This window comes from Patiria miniata, unplaced genomic scaffold, assembly GCF_015706575.1.
Source record: "Patiria miniata isolate m_02_andy unplaced genomic scaffold, ASM1570657v1 HiC_scaffold_30, whole genome shotgun sequence".
NCBI classification, from domain to species: Eukaryota; Metazoa; Echinodermata; class Asteroidea; order Valvatida; family Asterinidae; genus Patiria; species Patiria miniata.
This window is the reverse complement of record NW_024037070.1, coordinates 4,712,875-4,733,970: the sequence shown is the minus strand read 5'-3', so window position 1 is coordinate 4,733,970 and position 21,096 is coordinate 4,712,875. Positions and strand designations below refer to the sequence as shown.

At 40.1% G+C, this 21,096-nt stretch overlaps 1 protein-coding gene across 2 annotated transcripts; it reads left to right on the top strand.

The window, feature by feature from the left end:
- Window positions 1-1,743: 1,743 nt before the first annotated feature.
- LOC119739496 lies at window positions 1,744-19,265 on the top strand. Of its 2 annotated transcripts, none has more exons than XM_038214472.1 (11): window positions 1,744-2,078; window positions 6,467-6,710; window positions 8,483-8,660; window positions 10,374-10,438; window positions 11,032-11,089; window positions 11,477-11,535; window positions 11,750-11,798; window positions 12,135-12,326; window positions 12,734-13,096; window positions 15,071-15,299; window positions 17,451-19,265. In XM_038214472.1, exons 1-11 carry the CDS (start codon window positions 2,020-2,022, stop codon window positions 17,905-17,907), a joined length of 1,953 nt encoding a protein of 650 aa, XP_038070400.1. In that variant the 5' UTR covers window positions 1,744-2,019; the 3' UTR covers window positions 17,908-19,265. The 2 variants fall into 2 exon arrangements, with proteins under 2 accessions (XP_038070400.1, XP_038070399.1); XM_038214471.1 differs by having other exon boundaries at window positions 10,371-10,438.
- The last annotated feature ends 1,831 nt before the right edge of the window (window positions 19,266-21,096 follow it).

The following is a 21,096-nucleotide window of genomic DNA, read 5'->3' as shown; positions in this document are numbered from 1 at the left end:
CAAATCAATTAAGGACTTGTAAGAGCAAAAGAAATTTGCAACTAGAGTTTGTCACAGCGTTGCAAAGGCAAGTTGATATTTTAATTTAAACAGCCAAGTTCAATTATCAGTGAGTGTTCATTAAGTGAATTTGCGTCGGGTGATGTAAATCAATATTAGGTTTTGCTCTTCACCGACGTATAGACACTGTATATGCCTACTCAGTGTGTTACCTCCCGAGTGAAAGTTGGAAAAATTCTCTCGGGTTGGTCTCGAAGCCATGACCTCCTGCTTTCTAGTGCAGACGTCTAACCACTCAACCACCGAGCTTGCAAGATTGGTTGGCTGGTTCGAATCTGATGTTCATGTAGCAGCGGGCACATGAGGAGTAATTGTAAAAATACTAAAAGCCCCCACCCCAACAAAAAAAAAACAACCAAAACAACAACAACAACAACCACAGTCAAGCTTCAACAGATAAACATTTTGAGCAAATACCGAAGCTTCAGATAATTATTTGTTCATTTTATACAACTGTGAGAAAGATGATCATTGAAATCATTCAGATCATGCATGTCGCGTTGAAACGAAAGTTTTGTAAAATGACTAAAATCCTATTTTTTGTTCGTAAAAAGATGATATGACGCAGACCTCACAACAGCCAATTGTACGTTTTACAGTTCATTTTTGTCGGACTACGTTGTACTAATTTGAATAAAGATTTTGCTTGCGATTTCAATAAGGGCGTGACTTTAAGACTCGTAACACTTTTGTGACAAAAGATTGTGCGTTCTGACGTCAGCATGACGTGTTTATCGACTCATGAGTAAGGCGTTAAACTTAGAGATTCATTGTCACATTGTAATTACATCAGAAAAGAAATCTGAAATGCCATCGAACATTACGCGACCATGTAAGGTAGGTAACACCAAAGAAAACCAAATTCGTCAAAGAGTTGCCCCTTGCAATGCCCCGCATCTTTTCAAATGTTAATCCTTCCATTATAACATCAGCCATGACCCACATTTTAACAGGGGTCTTTTGAACAAGTTCCGCGCGAGGCAGAACTTTTGTTCGACTGTTTGCAAAGAATAGCTACCACCCCAAACATCACAAAGGTGTCAGTGTATTATTGTGACTGCCACTTCCCTCTATGGTCATGTATACACAACTTGACACGCTGGGTTAAGCCTAATAAGGCGCGCTATATGCAAAAAAAGCCCCATCGCTGATTGGTCAGACGATATATCGCGCGTGTCGTATAAACGAATTGCCTTTGCGCGTCAACCAACCAATCAAAATGGCCGTTGACCGCGCACGGTTTTCTAATGAGTTAGTTAATTATTACTCGTCGGGTCACGCACTCCAACAACCAACCAATCAAATTCTTACACGGCTGTGCATGTCTGGTTAAGCGCTGGACTGCCAATATCCAATCAGCGTTTGCTCCCGGGTCACGTGCTTTTAAAAGTCAGAATAATCCAGTTTAACCAAGCAACAACAAAAAAAGAGATTGTGGTGCAACTAAAAGCCCTTCGTCGTCCCCAAAAAGAAAAGAAAACAGAGAGATTTTTGAATTAATACCGTCGCTTAATTAATCGTCAGATCCTCAACAGTTACTAATTAAACCTTTTTGTAGTCTTCTCAGGGAAAACATTGCGAGAAAACCGAGGATTAGATGAAAGCGAAATTGGAATTGATATAAAGTGAATTTGACGGGTACTACATTTTTATTATGATCTCATCCCTCCGTTTATAGCGAGCTGACTGGTTCAGTGCGAGCACCCTAGGTGGGCCGGTAGTACATCACACAGACTTCGCTAGTCACAGAGACTACCAGCGCAGTGCGACCAGTCACTGCTACCTCTGACGTCATCATATCCCAACACACCGGACGCGGTGTATAAAACCACTCGCGCCTGGCGCTTGGCAGCCACATTCCATCTTGGGACGAATCGAACTGAGGAACACAACTTTTCGCTCCGAAGTTGCCAATCTCATAGGATTTGCGAGAGGAAAAAAAGTCTGCGACCGGACAACATGCTGACAAGCGTGTCGTCGGCAAACGCCACTTCTCAGCACCGAGCATCCGAAACAAAGTAAGTTGCAAACTTTTCTCCGTTTTTTTTTTTAACTTCTGAAGCATTGCTTTAGATTTGTTTTCTCTTCGCTAAGACTTTAGAATGTTTGTAAACAAAGAAATTGAAACTTGACCGAAATAAGTACATACTACTGACTCTAGAGAGATGTTTGTTTGTTTATTTTGAATTAAATGAGTGATTTTGAATGTGGTTTTAGCTTATACCGCCGCCCTTTTATATTACTTGTGTTTTTGGAGAAGCAGGTGCTATTTACATTAAAGTGCCCTTTAAACATTACACTCAGTATTTCCCTCCATCTGGAATTGTAGTTATATACTGTTAAAGAAAATGTGCTTTTTCCGACAGATTTTTTTTTTTTCACTGCCATCGTGGACAGTTCTATTGATTTAATCTGACTTTCGAAGAAAACGTACAACTGCGATGGTTGTTATCCACATTAAATATTAAATTATAGAAGCAACACTTTGTGCAAGAGTTACATTTAAAAAAAGAAAATGCACGTCTATAATTTCTTGCAAATCCATGATGTTACATTTGGCAGTTATTGCCCACACGGACGACAATTAAATTCATCTGACAAAAGAAATGGTTCTTTGTCTAGGTCCCAGTGTTTGGGAGAGATCACCAGAAAGAAACTTGTGCTATGTTGTAAAAGTTTGATTAAAGTTGTTTTTTGTGGGCGACGTCTCTCTGATGGCATATCTCCAAGTTACACAAAAATGTGACCAAACAAATGTAGCTTGTCGTGATGGCATTTTCATTTTGTTTAATTCAGCTGATGAGTAGAGCATTTTCCTGTTCAGAATGTTCAATTTGGTCCTCAGAACCAGACAGACCTCAAAACTTCGAGATTCATTGTCACATCATTTCATTTTAGGCTTACGACAAAACGCGATATCTTGCAGTGCATTTATATATAGAACCAAAAATACACACAATGTTGCATTTCTCAGTTTATTGCCCACACGGGCGACAATTAAATTCATCAGACCAACACAAAAATTGCTTCTTTGTCTTGCCAAGCGTCTGGAAGGGATCACTCGTGACATAAAATGACAAGCTTTTGTCACCCAATATCTGCTCTGAAACTTAGCACCTTTCCCTCCTTCTGTATACCGCGTGCCTGCCGAGCAGGCTGCCCGGGTCGCGGCGGTGTTTCGGCCGGGCCCAGGGGCTGTGCGCGGCCCCGGCGGTGTGTGGTTTTACGCGGCGGGCGCTGCTGTCATCCAACCGGCCCGGCCCCTGGCAAAACATGCCCCGAAGTTTGTTCCCCTCGTTTTTCGGGAACTGGGCGTGAAAAAAAAAACACTGGATGTCACAGAAACACGACCTCAACACATTATTATGAATCTGAAAAAAATACCAATTTCAAATTCCTTCTTTTGTTTTGTATCTTGGACACGAACAAAAGAGAGGAATGTTTAAGTTTCGAGGGGTACCTGGGTGAGATATTTCAACTCGTAAAACGTATCGAGACTTTAAAAGCAATATCGTAGCTCATCCTTGAAAGGGTAAATATCGAACTTGGAATTTATTGGATGAATTTTTGGAATCCACTTCCCAAAAATAATAATAATAATAATTTTGGTTAATATTGTTATTTAGTTTTTTTTTAATTTTCAGAGGAATTGTATTTCCCGTAGTTACACAACTTATTTTTCATTTTTTGTCTCCGGAATTACATATTTATTTTTGTCTATAGAATGACATATATTTCGGTACTGTGAGCTGGTAATTGGTCTTTAAAGATTGCTGAACTTTTGTGTGTGACTTTTTGTCATCAAATATCGGATCAAAATCAACCTAAGAATTAACATGCTTCAATCATTTTCCAAAAAAGAAAAACCACAATGGCTGCAAAACAGCTCATTCTTTTTTCAAACATTATACACTGATCACAAGAAAGACCCCATCTTAAAAAAAACATCACCGAATGTTAAAGTGAATCCATGTTCGCAGCGAATCGAAACAAGGACAGCGGACCAATTGAAAACAGAGCCCCTGAAAAGTGAAGTCAGCATGACAGTGGCAATCCTATTTTTATTAATGCTATACTCATTGCATTTTGAAATACCTTTTGTTTCTCGTGACCGTCCTGCATCAAGTTGTTGTCGCGGGTCCACCACGGGTATTTTCCACTTGCGTGGGTTTGGAGAAACATTACCACCATTGACGACATTGGAGGAAGAAAACTTGTTCATCATTTCGTAACTTCAGGTGTTCGGCGTAGCGCACGACACGTTCTTCCTGGATTTCGTGTTCCCATTGACCTTATTTCCTTCAAAATAGACCTAAACCTAAATACAATATGACCGTGCAGTTACTTTCCTTATGGTCTGCGTAACATTTCCTTAAACATTTCCCGGAGTGACTTGAATGTGTTTTACTCTGCTTCCAGCAATGGGGGGAAAAAATTAGAACATGACCACCCCCCTTTGGCCGGGGGGAGGGGGTAGTTTTTCACGTAAAGAATTTGCTCACTTTAGTTACAGGGCTAAATAGCAAGTATATGATAAAGCTTAGATTGGACCATGAGATATGGGATTTAAGTCAAAAATGTTCAATTTATCGGCATTGCTTTTTCTCTTTTTTTCTTTCGGGGCGTGTTCTCGTCGACGTATTGTTGCGAACCGGAAAATACCACGAAAGTGGCATTCAACCATAGGCAACACCCATTTTTAATTCCCAGATTTTATTTTTCTTTGGTCGCTAATGTTTGATTGATGAAAAAGACTTTTGACTGCATGTTCATTGCAAAACAAATTGTAAAATATTGTTCAAAAAGCTTATTTTACTATTTTGTTTTCCGGAAAACCGAAAAGCCCTGCAACCACAGTCATTAACCGTGCAGCCACAGTTAAATTAACCTCATCAACTGTATGTTCTTTCAGTCATTAAAAATTTTTTATGGCACCTCTTGATGGAAAGCCCTATAACTTTGACAACTTTTAATATCTACCGCATAAAATTTAAACATCATTATTTAAAACAAACTATTGTTTAAAGCACAATCATCTATTTCTGCCCGAGATCATTCCCACGGATCCATTTCCAAGCGTCTCTGTGCACTCTTCCAAAAGAGCCAAACAAGTCGATTTAAAGAATAAAATCACTTCAGCTTTAGACCGCAAAGCTTTGAAAAAGAATTAGGCCCTACTCCGATCCAGTGGAAACTCGAGTGAAAACACGATCTATTCGATTGAATGAATTTTACTCAAAATCGTCCCTTGTTTCTGTCGGTGGTTGTGACTTTCCCCCCTCATTTGGAAACAATAGAGCATCCAGCGTATAAACCACCTACCCCCGCCTATGCCTACAGTTTCCACCTTGCGTGCCACTAGTTCGCTGGGAGATGACGCCTCGTTTCCCGGCCAGTGCAGCCCTTGGTGGCTACACCGCTCGCGATAATGAGAAGACCAGACGTGGCGCGCGGTGAGTCGACCGACAAACGGTTAGATAACGCGGGCGCGGATGGGTCCCCGGGCCCGGTCATAGTGACCCTGGCACATACGAGGTGACTCGTATATATGCCGCATCACCGTGGCTACATAATTATCGAGGCCTACCACACGAGATCAAAGTACTTTTTATTGGATTGCCCCTGCTAAAGGTGAACTTCCTTCATTAACTCCGTTTCAATGACCTGTGTTTCGAACTGCACATTTTCATCTTTGTCCCCTCAAAAGACCTTCCTGGTTCGGTACAGCTTCGTTGGCCCGTGCGTAACCCCTCCAGGCCTCCAACTCCACAGAGAAAAACGTTGCTTATTCTAAAACATTTTCCAAAATAATAATAATATCGATTCAGGTATTCACACGAAATAGATTGCTTAAGGGGGGTGAGGACAAAGATGTCAAAATATATTCATTTACACTCCCGCATTACGAGTGACGCGTTCTGTGTAAAAACAGAAACTTCTCGTTATCTATTAGGAACGTCTGTGTAAACATTGTCTTATTTTAATACGGACTTTTGTCTGTTCGAAGTTTGTGATGTCGCATATTTGTGATGAAAACGGAGAATTTGACATAATTAAAGTCTTTGGTTATGCATTTCTTGATAATTGTTATATCTCTGCAAATCATCCAAAGAAATTAACCTTATATAAGAAGCAAAATTACAATTTGAAAGTTTTACTGTATAAAAAAGTAGACATTCAGATTGACATGTACATATTTGCAAAACACTGAAAATCGAAAAACAAATAATAACAGAAATCGACTCCTTTTTTTCTGTGGTGATATCTCTATTTCAAATTCTGCCCCAAAAGAGTCTGGTTTTGACAGAACATGACACTGTCATGCAGCTGCCAGTCCTGTATTTCTATATCATTCATTTCCACCGCGGGCAACTTTCCAACAATTTTGTCCCGTGTGATCTCGCAGGACGGCCGAGGCAATGCAGCAGGCCCAGAGTCCGCCGACCTCCACGGACGGCGGCGGCGACGAGGTCGCGCCGCGCACCCACCACACCCGGACCCGCCTGCGGCCCTGGCTGGAGGGCCTCATCAACGAGGGTTCGGTCAAAGGCTTGGAGTGGATCGACAAGGAGAAGAAGCTCTTCAAGATCCCCTGGAAACACGCCGGGAAACAGGACTACAATCAGGACGAGGACTCCAAGATTTTTATGGTGGGTATATCCGAGGCTACCGATTTCTTTTCTACAACTTCTCAGATGCTTTCAACTGCTTGTAAGATTTTGCTTGACACAAACGGAAAGCCTATTGTTCTCTGACTGCACTGACTGATCGACCAGCTGGGTGTAAGGGCCCATGTTATACATTGTATATATTTTTAACGCCATCCGTCTTTTTCATGCACCATGACCCATTTATCTTTATTTTCGATCTTCATAATTTCAAGGGTGTTTGGATGCCACTTTGTTTTGCTGCTCATGCGTATTTGCACACTCATGAGCAAAACTGTGATGTCATTTTAGGCAGAAACTTCAGTGTTACAGCTGCTCCATAGACCGTTTCCAGAATTTTGGGGGTTTTACTATGTTAATTTTTTTGCTGGCTTTTGTCAGTTTTGTGTGATATATTGTTGAGTTAGTACAAGAAAGTAAGTCTATAAACACAATGCTTTTTCAGTAACCAAAACTTCGTGTTCACAATTTGAACAGAAACCCTGAAATTGAAGAGTGTGTGCTTAAAGTGACATCACATGATCACAGCAACAGCGCCCTCACTTGTCAGAAAAATACATGGAATATGTTAATTATTTTTTAACCAAAAAGGGACGTTTTAACAGTTTTCACAGACAGTTCGGAGGTAGATAATTTGCACAAAATAGGTTCCGGTGCTAACTTCATGTCATGGCCTCTTTAAGCTGGATATAAACGGAATTTTCAACGGTATTTCTTCTCCACTATCTACCAAGATGCTTTCAATTTTGTTTTCCTGTTTTGGTGTTGTTGTTGTTGTTGTTGTTGTTGTTGTTGTTGTTGTTGTTGTTGTTGTTGTTGTTGTTGTTGTTGTTGTTGTTGTTGTTGTTGTTTTGCTGGACCGAAGGGCCAGCCTATAATTGTTCTGTGATAGACTGGTTCACTGACTGAATAACTGACTAAGTTTAATGTGCAAAACTTTCGGCTGCAGCTCGACTATGAAATATTGGATTTCCTCCCAAAAGTTCGTTTTACCGCCATAGTTTTTTTCCTCCAAAAAAAATAAAAGTTGATTGACACATCGAGACATAATACCGTCATTGTATCGAAACATTTTGAGCAATTTTAAATACTTGATTTTTCAACAAATTTATTGTTCAGATTTTTTTGTGTGAAAAATGAAGCAAATTCCTAATCGTAATTGCCGTCACTAATCACACGTTTCAGTCACATGCCGACACCAGTCATATCGCAATTCAGATCAAAAGTATAAACAAGGGATGAACAATGACAAAGGAATGCTTTTGTCCAATTGTCACGTTTCATTTGAACAGTAACATCACGTGACATCGTGATTGACTTGTGATGACATTTGCTACGAAATTTGGGGTGTGACTGGAATGATATTGTGTAAATAATACAACAATACAAGTTCAGTGGCCTGAAAACATATTTACAGAATTGACTAAAAAAATGTCAGTCAAACTATAGAAACTTTCCAATTCACTGATTTTTTGCAACAAGCTGTAACAAACCATATAGTTGAGCTGTAACATGTGTTTTTTTTTGCACTGTGAAAAATTGACTTGTGATTGACTTGAAACGATTTTGGTACGATCGGACACTCTCTGAACTCAACAGTAGAATTCAGGAGCCCGAAAACTAATATTCAGAACTGAATGAGAAAGATAAGTCCAGAAGAGTAGAAACTTTCCCATTTTATGACATTTTTTATTTGTGAAAAGTTTAGCGAATTATGACAACTGTCCCCTCTTTTTTTCACCGCGAATTGACAGCTCTGGTCCCTGAACACGGGCAAGTACAAGCCGAGCATTCACGTGCCGGAGCCGGCGGTGTGGAAGACTCGGCTGCGGACGGCGCTCAACAAACTCCCGGACATTGAGGAGGTCCAAGAGAAGACGCAACTCGACATCCCCGAACCTTACCGGGTCTACCGGTTCCTCCCCAAGAAACGTAAGAACTCATCCCATTTTCCAAAGGTTCAGCCTCAGGGGGAGTCTTTTGGGGCCCCGACTTTGAGATTCCGGCTCAAAACACTAGTCCACGTTTTCGCTTCAGGAATAATTTAAAATGCACATAAATTTGCAAAGCAATATTTCTATCAAATTGTGCCCAGGTTCCCTAATTTTGCACTCAAGCCATTTTAGCGGTCAAGATTTAATGCAAATATTTGTTTGGGAAATTCTGAACATTGCCGAAAAAAAATTAAGAAAAATATGTCCATTTTACAGTTTGGCATTTAAGTGTAGGCATGCCCCTTTAAGCTTCGGCTTTTTCAAATCATGCCTCCATCCAAATATAACTACTTTTTGTTTTCACGATGCTTATACTTAGCTGTTGATGGAAACAAATGTGATTGAATTGAATTGAAATTGAATTGTAAAGTTTCGGATTAAACAAAATCTTGATAAGACGCGACGAGCAATAATAATGAAATTTCTTGTACTAAATCCAACAAATCCAACAAGATGTTTAAAAAAAAAGTCGCCTTTTGATATCGACCACTGAAAAACAAAATCCAGAGTTTAATATCATGGAAGTGCCACAAAACGGAGACAAACAATCACAGTGTGAGAACTGTAGATAATCTATTTTTAAGACGATTCGTAATCATGTTTTGAACTAAACTAGACAAATTCTCAGACTAAGACCAATCATTCTGAAAAACACCACTATTTATTTTTAACATTTATGCCCAATCTTGCTGTCTGAACCACTGTCAATCTTAGTCTCGGTGGACGCTCAATGGGGGCCGGTCCAAAGTGGTCTTGTCCTGCAAACGAATTAAGAGAAATCACGGGGGGTTCTCCCCTCGTATTAACTCCGGCCACATCGACTGCCGAAAGTGGGCCGCGGTGTTTACCCGCTTTCCCACAGCGAAGCGATCATCAAACCCGTGACGTCAATATAACTGTGTGCGCCCCCGCACTTGAACCTCTGACGTCATATTATTTCTTCTTCTGGTGGTGACTCATAATAGTAATTTTTTTTTGGTAACTATTGTTTTGGAATGACACGTGATTTGTTGAGTATATATGGACGACTCGACCAGAGCCTAAGCCGGTATACCCCCTACATGGACTTGTTGTCTCAGGCGCTTCGAAACCGCCTGAGCTCCGAGCACCTAAAATAAACGGCCAATTTTCTTGTAGACAGTTTTGAATGTTTTTGTGGTCAGGCACGGGTGGCGAGGGTTAACCAGTGTGGGTGTAAGGCCCCGTATACACGCTGACTTAGACAATCTTATTTCGTGCCTTGATTCTGGAGTGGAATGCTCCCTGTCACACACTGGCAAACATATCTGGAAAAAAATCGCTCTGGCGTGTTGCGTTTAGATAATCAAAAACGAAGCTAATTATCTATGCACAGTTATTCTAATTTAGGCTATGCATTAACGTTGATGACTCCAAAAGTCCCGTTTAGCACAAGTTTTCAGAAATGCGTAATTACAGCAAAACAATGCAAAGGACATGCGCAATTGCGCATTATACGTTTTTAATGCAGATTTACTGTATTCACATGTATTCACACTAGTCTGTAAGTATTAGGACAATACCACCGGTAATTTGTATGGCCGAAATAATATTCATAATCCAATATATTTGCACCAGTTGAGTTTTCAATACTTCAAACTAAACATCTGATCATTTGATTTTTTTCCAGCAGCATCCGGCCCAGTGAAGAGAGTCATGCCCACCAGCCCATCGTACGTTCCTGTGGATCACCACAGGGTAAGGCTTGAGATGGAGACTAGTTTTGCTAACACAAGCAGGAGACTAGCAATCACGTGATTGCAAACTCAGCCTGGGAATTGTTTTCACGATTCCCTTTTTTTTTCTTTTTTGGTGGGGGTTCATTATTTAAGGGTTCATGAATGGAATTTTGCACTGGAGCACCTTTGTAGCAAATATTCATTCCTCTGCAATGTATCAAAACTATAAGACATCCCTTTTTGGTAAAAACAAACAAAAAACAAACAAACAAACAAACAAAATGTTTCACGCTTTTCTTGACAACTGAGGGCGCTGTTGCTGTGATGTCACTTCAGGAACACACTCATCCATGACATGGGCCCTTTAATGATGTTCATGTATTGTGCTGCACAGTTCTGGCTACAAAACTACGATTGACGTTTTTCAATTATCATTTTTATTTGGCTGTTCTTCATTTAAATGTACTATTTTGAGCCCATTTAAAAATGGAGTTCCGAACGGTTGCTATTAATCTTTTGATATCTGCGAAAACAGAACTAACGATAGTAAATAATGCCCAGTCTTTTTACGTTTGGAAAAAAAAGTATCCATTTTCTCTTTTTTACTTTCAGAATTATCCAGGGGGTTTCTCATCTGGTATTAACATGAATCAGCATTTGAATTACTACTGTAAGTGGAGAAATCATTTGTTTTAATTGTTATACTTATGAATATAATCTCTTTCAGGTCCGCAATATTAACATATGTACGAGATTAATAGTCCATTCACTTCGGCATGTCTGGTTCCCTGAGATTGGACACTTAAAGATCGGGTACAAACTTTCACCTGACGAAATTTGCTTTGAACCGTTTGTGTTTAGGCCTCAAATCGAAAAGTCAGTCACAATAAAAATCCTCTAATTGATACCAAAAACCCAGGCACAAATATCATTATTTAATATAAATGACAATGATGTATCAATGTTTGTTGTGTTTGTTAAATACAGTAACTGTTGGTTAAACATTTATGTTTTCAATCGTTAATGAATTGGATTGTTTCTCCTTGTTAACTTAAAGATCCTGGCCAGGCAGCACAGCAAAATTACCATCACCATGGAGACACTTGGTTTAACACGGTAAGGCGTCTTAAAAAAAATCTTAAATTCTTCAAGTTTCCACTAAAAAAAACCCACCATCCCATGTATTTCGTATACCCCCTGATCATGATATAGCTTTCCCTTCAAGATTGCATGAACAAGCTTGTATAAAATTCATTTTGGAAACATTCTACGGAGAAAGGCCTTTCGTTTTCTGAAAACTTGTAACCATCCTTTTTCCTTCTTTATACAGGGTCCAACTTCTGGTATGGAGCCCAGCTTCAACTATGGGAATTACATATGTACGTATTTTTTATTTTTTTATTTTTTTTTAACAAAAAACAGAAAGAGAATTCATAAAAATGAAAGTATATATAGTGATATTAAAAGATGGAGAGTAAATGAGACATCAGACGAAATTTATTTATTGATGACTATAGGCCTATTTTCGACGGTGTTTTTTGTATCGTGTTACATGAAGTTACTGATGTGAGGACAGCATTGATCAGAATTTTAAAACAGAAAGACAGAAAACTTGAAAATGAAAAATGAGAATTCTCGATTCAACGATTCAGTTTTGTAAAGTAAAAGCAACTCGTTAGGCAATTAAGTAAATGAAGTTTTTGCTCTTTCTTCAGCACCAGGCTACCAACCTGGCAGCACTGTTTCTGATGATCCGCTGTCCAACATCATTGACGTCATCGATGGAGATATGCGTGGTCACCATGGCCACCGCCAATTAGGACATCACTACAATGGTCACGTGTACGATCAGGAGGACGCCCTCGCGATGGAGCAAACTCGCATCACCAAATTGGACAGTGTTGGTGGTGAGTGTTGTTCTGTTACACGATGTCAATCTGTTTACTCCTTTTAGTTTTGTTGTTTTTGTAATTTATAGAAGTCAAGACGATGTATGTCACAGGTCTGGGTCTGTGTCGATGTCTACAATTGAACTTTGAGTTAACTTGTAAATTTTGGGCTAAATGTAATGGAGGGTCAATCAAGTAAAGATTGAACCCAGTCAAATAGATATATTGTTTTGCAAACTCAACAAATCGTTAAAGAGTTTGTATATCTTGATGGAATATAAGTTGCCCAGGGAATTGGCTCTTTTAGTCGGGACATTTTCCACATTTGCCGATCCCCTATATTTAGTCGTTGACCTTCCCGAAATATACCGAACCTGTTGCAGCGTTCCCAAACTGTCACTTCCTTCCTCTCCCCCTCGAAATAGTGACAGCCGAGGCCCTGGTCAATAATAATGATCCTCGACACGTCAACTACCAAGACCTGGTCCCCATAACGACCGTGACGTCATCCACGGGCTACACGACCTGCCCGGCCACAGCCACGGCAGCCGTCTCCTCCAGCAAGTCCAACCCGCCGCCGAGCTACGAGAGCGCCCTGGCCAACCCGCAGCCCTTCGCCACCACCTGCGCCGTCACTATGGCCACGGAGTCCGTCAGCATGGATACCACCGACATGGCCAATCACCATCTGCAAACCCAGCAGCACCAGCAGGAGCATGCGCACGAGTTCTCCCCGTCTCATCAGCCCAAGCGCATGCGCTCCTGTTCGGAGCCCACTTTACCAGATGGTAAGTCTTGGAAGAAGTAACAGGCAAGAGAGGGGGTGGAAAAGAGGAAAGGCGAACTTTTCGCGATGACGATATTCCTAACTGAAATTCAATTTATTCTGTCCACAACTCGTGACCGCAAGACGCTCTATTTTTACTCTCATCTCCGCTTGGACCCTGCAATCTTTTTATACCTTGCTGATAACCAACACCGTCACTTAATTCTCCACTGTGCTCTCTCTTTTTTTTTAAATGGCCAGATGTAAAAGTGCATTACCTTGCCCCTCAATACGACAGTAGGAATACCGTCATTAACAAACACGTTTACGTATAGGATGACAATAAATACTACCAGATGATCTCTTGCTACTAGAAGTCAAGGGCTCAGCCTTTGAAAGTTAATTTGTATCTCAAACTTTTTGAGGGAAGGGTGAATCAAAAAAATTCGGGGACACTTATAACGGGTTATTACCTGGGCTAAAATTAGCCGAGGTAGTTCTAAATCTGCTCCGAAGTGCGGAAAGCATTGGGAGCGCCTCTGACGTTCAATGACGAGAAAAACTTGGCATGAATCGTATTTGAGGGGGAGAAATATCTTAAAAGATGTCAAGGGCCACAGCATCGGGAAAGAATTTGCCGGGAACGCCCATCCAAACCGCTACGCAAATAAAAAAAAATACAGCGCTTGTCCGTATTCGAAGAATACCATGGGTTATATTTCTGGGGCCAATTTGATACGGTGCAATAGTGGAAGTGGCACGGCGAGGCAAAATAAAGCAGCCGTTTCCTGACTCGACCGTAATTAAAGGATAATTGCCAATTTCCCCACATTCTAATCTTATTTTCTACAATTGGAGGCCTTTTGCAACGCAGGTGTGCCGAATATGGAGATACCATCGTTGTAATGTTTCGTGCACGGGCGCGCCTGGTACACATCGTTATAAAAGTTGGCAAACTAGAAAAAAAGGAACCTATTTGAAACGATTGCAGGGTGCTATGGAGGGGCACATGTGTGGTTCCTTACTTCATACTGGTACCCATTATAACCGTTCGCTGTCAACACTTAGAAAATGTAGAACCTCGTTACTATGAACTGGCAAACTATGAAGTGGCTTAATATAGATTCCACACCGTGTTACACATAAAGTGTTTTGCATGCAGGGCACCTGGATCCATTTACGTTGAGCTCCTAGATGACCGATCCATTTTAAGCCCCGCCCCTCAATGATCTGACCAATCACAACTGCAATTCATGTCCGGCACGCGTGCGCGTGCACAAACGTACACGCGCGTAAATAATGCGCGCCGGTTGGAAGTTGCAGGGCATTGGTTGGAGATGCGCACATGTTGTTTCCCCACGTGCGCAGTGGGCGGGGCTTAAGGGTGAACATTGCGTATTTTTAGATGAGAACTAGTTTTGACAAAGCAAGTTATTCCGCACTTAAAATGTCTGTGATTAGCTCCGTGAAATATATCGACTTTCCCTTTGAACTCATCAAAAAATTGACATCTTTGAAATGGTGTATTAAATGCACACCATTTTGATAATCCAGTTCGTTGGTGTGAAGTCACTTAGTTTAAACCACGCCCATTGCACGTAAGTAGCACTGGAACCAATGGAAACGGAAGTTAACGCAACTTGAGCGTTTAGCCAATGGGCGCTAGTAATCAGTGGTGCGCGCGCGTGTATGACGAAGTCACTAACGAACCGGATAGACCATATGAGCTATATTTAATATAGCTCTATGGGATAGACGTACCGATTCATTATGCACCGCCCACACGCACGTGGGCAACCAATGACACACTGCATTGTGTCAGACGCGCGCGTCGTACGCAAGCACACGCACGACGGACTTGGTCAAAGCATAATGCATGCACGGGGCGGGGTTAATGATTATCGACAGGTTCTCAGTTTTAGCAATGTACCAACAAGTTTCTTAAATCCAACTCCTTCCTTTTCCTCCATTTCTCTTTCCCTCTCGTTCTACCCAGAGCACGTCATGTCCATCCAGATCTCGTACCGGTCCACCGACGCCGGCTACCGGTGCGTGGATAACCCCAACGGCTGCGTATTGTACTTCAACCAGCCGTGGGAGGAAGGGATTCAGCGGGGGATGGAGCCCATCCACCTGCCTGAGATTGGAACGGTGCCCGCCCACCCTGACATGACCGAGAACCAGGCACGTCTGACGGCCCAGGTCCTCGGCTGCTTCGAGCGAGGGTATGACAAGAACACACCACAGATTATTGAAGAGTGTGCCAAATTGTTGCTTGGAGTTTAAACGCTTTTTGTACCCACTTCTTTAGTCTTAAGACATGTTTACATTTTGTGCAAGACGAAAATATACAAAAGTCTGCCTGGTAGTGCCATCTATAATAACTGATACAAAAGTCAAACTTATAATTAAAAATTCGTGTTTAGTACTGAGACAGGTTATAAAACAGAATGACAAAATTGTTTATTTGGCCTGTCATTCGACCTGAACCCTTTAACTCTTTTAATTTATACTTGATGGTGCTAACAGGCTTGTACCCAAGCATGTTGTGGACATTCACAAGTCTGAACATGTTCCAAACACAAAAAGTTGGTACAATTATTAAATATTTAGAAATGTTTTTAAACTCCAAACACATCTTTGACAGCATAGTTCTAAACTTGATTAGATTTGAAAATTACATTGCATGTTGCCATGATGTTATTTTTATATCGTTTGACGTCCACATGCGTGTCCGTTTTCATATTTTGCTTTCGAGTTATTTTTTTTTGTTATAGTTTAATGTACCATTGTGTTCATTATTTTGTCACCCATTTTAGTTTTAGATTTTTTTTCTTCATTATATTCATTTGTATTCGTTGAGTTGTTATTTTTGTAGTTTTTTTTCATGTACCATTGTGTTTATTATTTTGGTCCATCATTTTAGTTGTAGAATTTTAGAATTTAGAATTTTCTGTTTGCATTCATTTGTATTCGTTCATTTGTATTTGTTTTTGTCCATTTTAGTTTTCATTTCATTTATTTGATTTGCTAATTTTTCGTTAATAATACTCTCATTTGAGTTTATGGGCGTACATCGCAGTGGCGGATCCAGAGTTTTTAAAGGGATTTTACCGAGGTGTTAAAAAAAAATGTTTTCTTAAAGGGCCATGGCATGAAATTTACTTGGAAACATATTTTTTGTGCAGCTTTCTACTCCTCTTAAATGAATAAAAACTATTTTACATCCCATTTTGGTTAATCTTATTGAAACGTGCACCTTTTAAAAATTTAAAAAATCTTATTGAAAAGTGCACTTTTTAAAAAATTGAAAATGTTCCATGCTTCTCCCAACAAATGAGGGCGCTGTTGCTGCGATGTCATTTCAGGAAGACGCTGTTTAGTTTAGGGGTTTTCTGTTCAAATCGTGAACCCAAAATTTGCTCACTGAAAACATTTGTGAGAAAACTTTGCTCAATGGCTTACTGTTATGTACCGAAACAACAGCGAATCACCCAAAAAAAGAAAAATGTACGACAGCAAAATATCCAAAATTCTGGCAAATTTTGGTGCTGAAATAGCTGACATCACACTTTTGCTCATGAATATGGAAATTAGCATTAGCATAAAATCTAAAAATGAACCAAATGCCCTTAGAAAGGGAAAAAACGAAAATTGAAAATAAGGTTAAATGGGACACAAATGTGCATTTTCAATGATGACATTAGAACAATTACATTACATGGCCCTTTATTATTGTATGACGTTATTTCAAGAAAAGAAGTTTGAGATTTTTTTGTTAATATAGTAATTGCAAATAAAATTAAAAAAATGTAAATAATTTATATTAGTCATAAGGAAGGGCGTGGTTAGCCGACCGTACCCTGACAATTCCGCCATTGTATTGTATGTCTTATTTTAATTGGTTTATACATTTTATTTTTATATTTATTTCATTTTTTTACGCAAAGAACTCGAATGAGGTCATCTGTCCAATTGCATATAAATAAAGTCCACGATTTTATTTATAAGCTGTTGGAGGATATAGCCGGCATGACTTAATTTACTAATTCTGGCAACGCCTACAAAATGGGGGAAATAACAGGCGTTTTAAAGGTTAAGATGTATTATCTCATGTCTATATTTATTTCAGACGTGAACAAAAACTTCAGTTTCTCTGAATTTAATTGTGTACACCGCTTTTTAAAACATCAAGCTCCACCTCCCAAATACGCAAGATCCAAGATCTAATGCAGCCCTGCATGCCAAGTTTCATGCTTTTACCACAAAGTGCACACCTTTCTCAATGAACCCCAGCAGCTCAGCTGCCTTTCTAGCTCCTAACAAAATTGGGACCAAAAATCAAAAGTGGCCGTCTTCCTCTCCCGTATGTGTAGAATGAGCCTGGAGTGTCGTCACGGCAACATCTACGTCACGCGGCGCTGTCGCAGTGTCGTCTTCTGGTGCTCCCCGAACGCCAACGAGAAGCCGACGAAGCTGGAGCGAGACATGGAGGTCAAAGTCTTCGATCTGGACCAGTTCCACGACCAGCTGCGCCGCTACCTGCTCGGGGAGGACGCGCCGCCGATGGTGCCCAAGATCTACTTCACCGTGGCGCAGAAGTGGAGCGCACTGGACATGTCCCTCCACGCCTGCCTCATCTCCATCGTGGTCACGCCGCTGAGGGCGTCCGAGGAGCTGCGCACCATCAGCCCGGATGCCCACTCCTTGCCGGGAAGCATCCACAGCGGTTTGCTGCAGATCTCAGGGGCGGGGTCGGACTGTGCCTCGCCCTTCGGCAACTCGTGGAACGATTTGGCCCAGAGCTGCCGCAGATCGAGTGCTGTGGTGTAACATCCCACCCCCTCCCCCCTAAAAAAAATCAATGAACCTTGACCTCAGAAACTGTAGCTGTACATTTTTTTTTGTATTTTAGAAGTATGTATTATAGCTTTGTAGATATAGACCTATATACTCGCTGAGGCCAATAAGGTTTACTGGAAAGACTTAGCTCAGGAAAATATGAAAATGCATAAATCGAATGTGCCGGTCAGTTTCTGATGCAAACGGATACCGTACTTGGGCCCTATTTCAAGGCTCTGCTGTAGACAAATCCGGCACGTGATCACAGCTGTACGTGGGCCCCCTTCAATGGAGAAACCACTGTGCACGCTATTGTGCAAAGCATTGTTTTCGCCATTGAAGGGGGCCTTCGTGATAGAATTGACACCGTGCCCGGATTATTCTATACCTTGATCTTCACTAAAAGCTGTTAGCAAGGAATGTTGGCTTCTTCGCACGGCGCTCACAGAATTTTCACGGTAGCTCTGTGAAGACATCAAAATATTCGCAGAATCAAAAAAATCGGGCCTTGGTTACCCAAAAATGACTGATGATGGCGCTGTTCATAATTAGCTTGTCGCTTGTGTGTGGTGCTTTCGTTTCAATCATTCACTGGCTATATATAATTAATCTTTTTGTGACTTAATTGTTGCAATATCCATTAGGCTACTCTCTTGTCAACATTTTTTGTTTAAGTTGGAACACCTAACCATCTGCTTTGCCTTGTTACGTCACTATAAAACGGTGGTTTTGGAGCGGGTAATCCTTATCAATCACAGACATTCCCTGACAGTCGCTGACATCATCGCAGACAATTGCCGACTCCATTTTACCATTCCTGTTGCGAGTTCCTTATACAGTCTGGTGTCGTAAGCAGTCTTAGTACACCGAATTCAATGAGACATCATAATAACTTTGCAAGGAACAAAACCTGTAAATATTTTTTTTACAAATATTTCTACAAACTGATATGTAAATGATCCAATGAGTGGACTTTTGTAAATACCTATTTTTCTGCATCATTTACACGGTGGTCTTTTTTATACGCAGTTATCTTGCTGGTTTTTTTTATACTGATGTAAATAATTTCTTTCTATGCCAACAAAATCAAGCGAACATAACCTCGAATTTTAACCGTTTGAACGCACGCAACAGCTATGCCTATACATTGCCTGATATGCCTTTATAGATATTATTTAATCCTTATTTCTGAATTGATTTAATATTCTTTTATTTATCAAGTGATTGTTTTGTATTAGAAACGGATGATGCTGGCCATTAAAGATCAGTTATTTGTACAGAAATAAAGTGTGTTCTGATACCTAGTTTTTTTTTCAGTGTAAAACTGTATGTTAACAATATAGAGTATTATATACTTCGATTCGTGCCCCATTAAGGTTTAGTTTAAGGGTCCGTGAAATGAATTTTTCCTAGAAACATATTTTGGGCAATTTTCTACTCCTCTTAAATGTATGAAAACTATTTGACATCCCTTTTTGGTTAATTGGATTAAAAAGTGCACTTCTTCAAACATTAGTTGTTTCCATGCTTTCCCGGACAACTGAGGGCGCTGTTGCTGTGATGTCATTTCAGGAAGTTCAGTTTAGGGGTTTTTCTGTTCAAATCGTGAACCCAACAATGTGCTAATTGAACAATCTGTGTGAAAAGTTTGCTCACTGCCTTGTACTATACACCACAACGAATCACCACAGAAAAGAAAATTAATGACAGGAAAATAGCCACAATTCTGGCCACTTTGGTGCTGAAATAGCTGCAACATTGAGGTTTCTGCCTGAAATGACATCACACTTTTGCTCATGAATATGGAAATTCGCATCAGCATAAAAACAAAACAAAAAACAAAAAAAAAACACCACTGAAAATACCCTTGCAAATAGCAAAACGAAAATCGAAGATTAATGAAATACAAATTAAGGTGCATTTTCAAGGATTGCATTTCAAATAATTACTTTGCATGATCCCTTTAAATTAATTTGTGTTAGTGTAGATAGAATCTGATGATGACTCATTAAAAATTTGTGAATTCCTTTGTTACATTTCGACTACAAAATGTTAGAGCTAAACTTGCGAAATCAAGAGACGGGGAATTCCGAAACAACAGCAAATCTTTTCCCCTTTAAATTTCGCAATGCATGACTAAAAACTGTACAACCCTGAATAATGTTGCACCCGCGATGGCTGGCCTCTCTAAATGTGAAAGAGTAAAAAAAAAAACACCACTTTTTAGAGCCAATAGCCTATGGGGGACAACTCTTTTCGAGTAGTTTTTCACTCTTTTAGATTGAAGTTTGCATCTTTTCGAGGTTTTCCCCACTATGGCCCATAGTGAGAAACATTAACTTCCACTATAAGATTTGAGGCTTTGCATGGTGGGGTATCGGTATCGTTTCGGTTTGCGGTAACACCATGTGGTAATAACTACTGATTAGAAGATATTAGTTCTGAAAAGAACTTGTCCTGCTTATTATCAACTTTGCTAAGTAGTATTTTTGTTCTGTTAAGAACAGTCCTGCTGTAAGTTCTAAAAGAAAGAACTTAGTTCTTTTAGAACTTACAGCAGGACTGTTCTTAACAGAACAAAAATACTACTTAGCAAAGTTGATAATAAGCAGGACAAGTTCTTTTCAGAACTAATATCTTCTAAAAGAACTTAATTCTTTTAGAACTTACAGCAGGACTGTTCTTAACAGAACACAAATACTACTTAGCAAAGTTGATAATAAGCAGGACAAGTTCTTTTCAGAACTAATATCTTCTAAGCAGTAGTTATTACCACATGGTGTTCCCGCAAACCGAAACGATATTAACTTCCACTCTTTTTAAAGAGCCATACGGGAGAACTCTTTTTGAGTGGTTTATCACTCTTTAACAGTTAGAAATCGACTTATGATTTTATTACCACAATATCCTCCATAGTCCATCCAGCGAAACAAAAGTGAGAACGTAGGCCCAGTTTAGTGGGGCAGATAGGGGAAATATTTAGGGGAATTGTGCCTTTGATGATACAAACGTGGCATTTGGCACACAGTCAGAGTATGTCAGGAGAAAGATATTTGGCTATAGGGCCATCGCAGATGTTGTCCTTTGAAAACAAAATATAGGTAGAATAACAAGAAATGGCAGCCATTTTGAAAATTTTGAAAATTGCTTGTTACTCTATACCTATATTTTTTGGTCAAA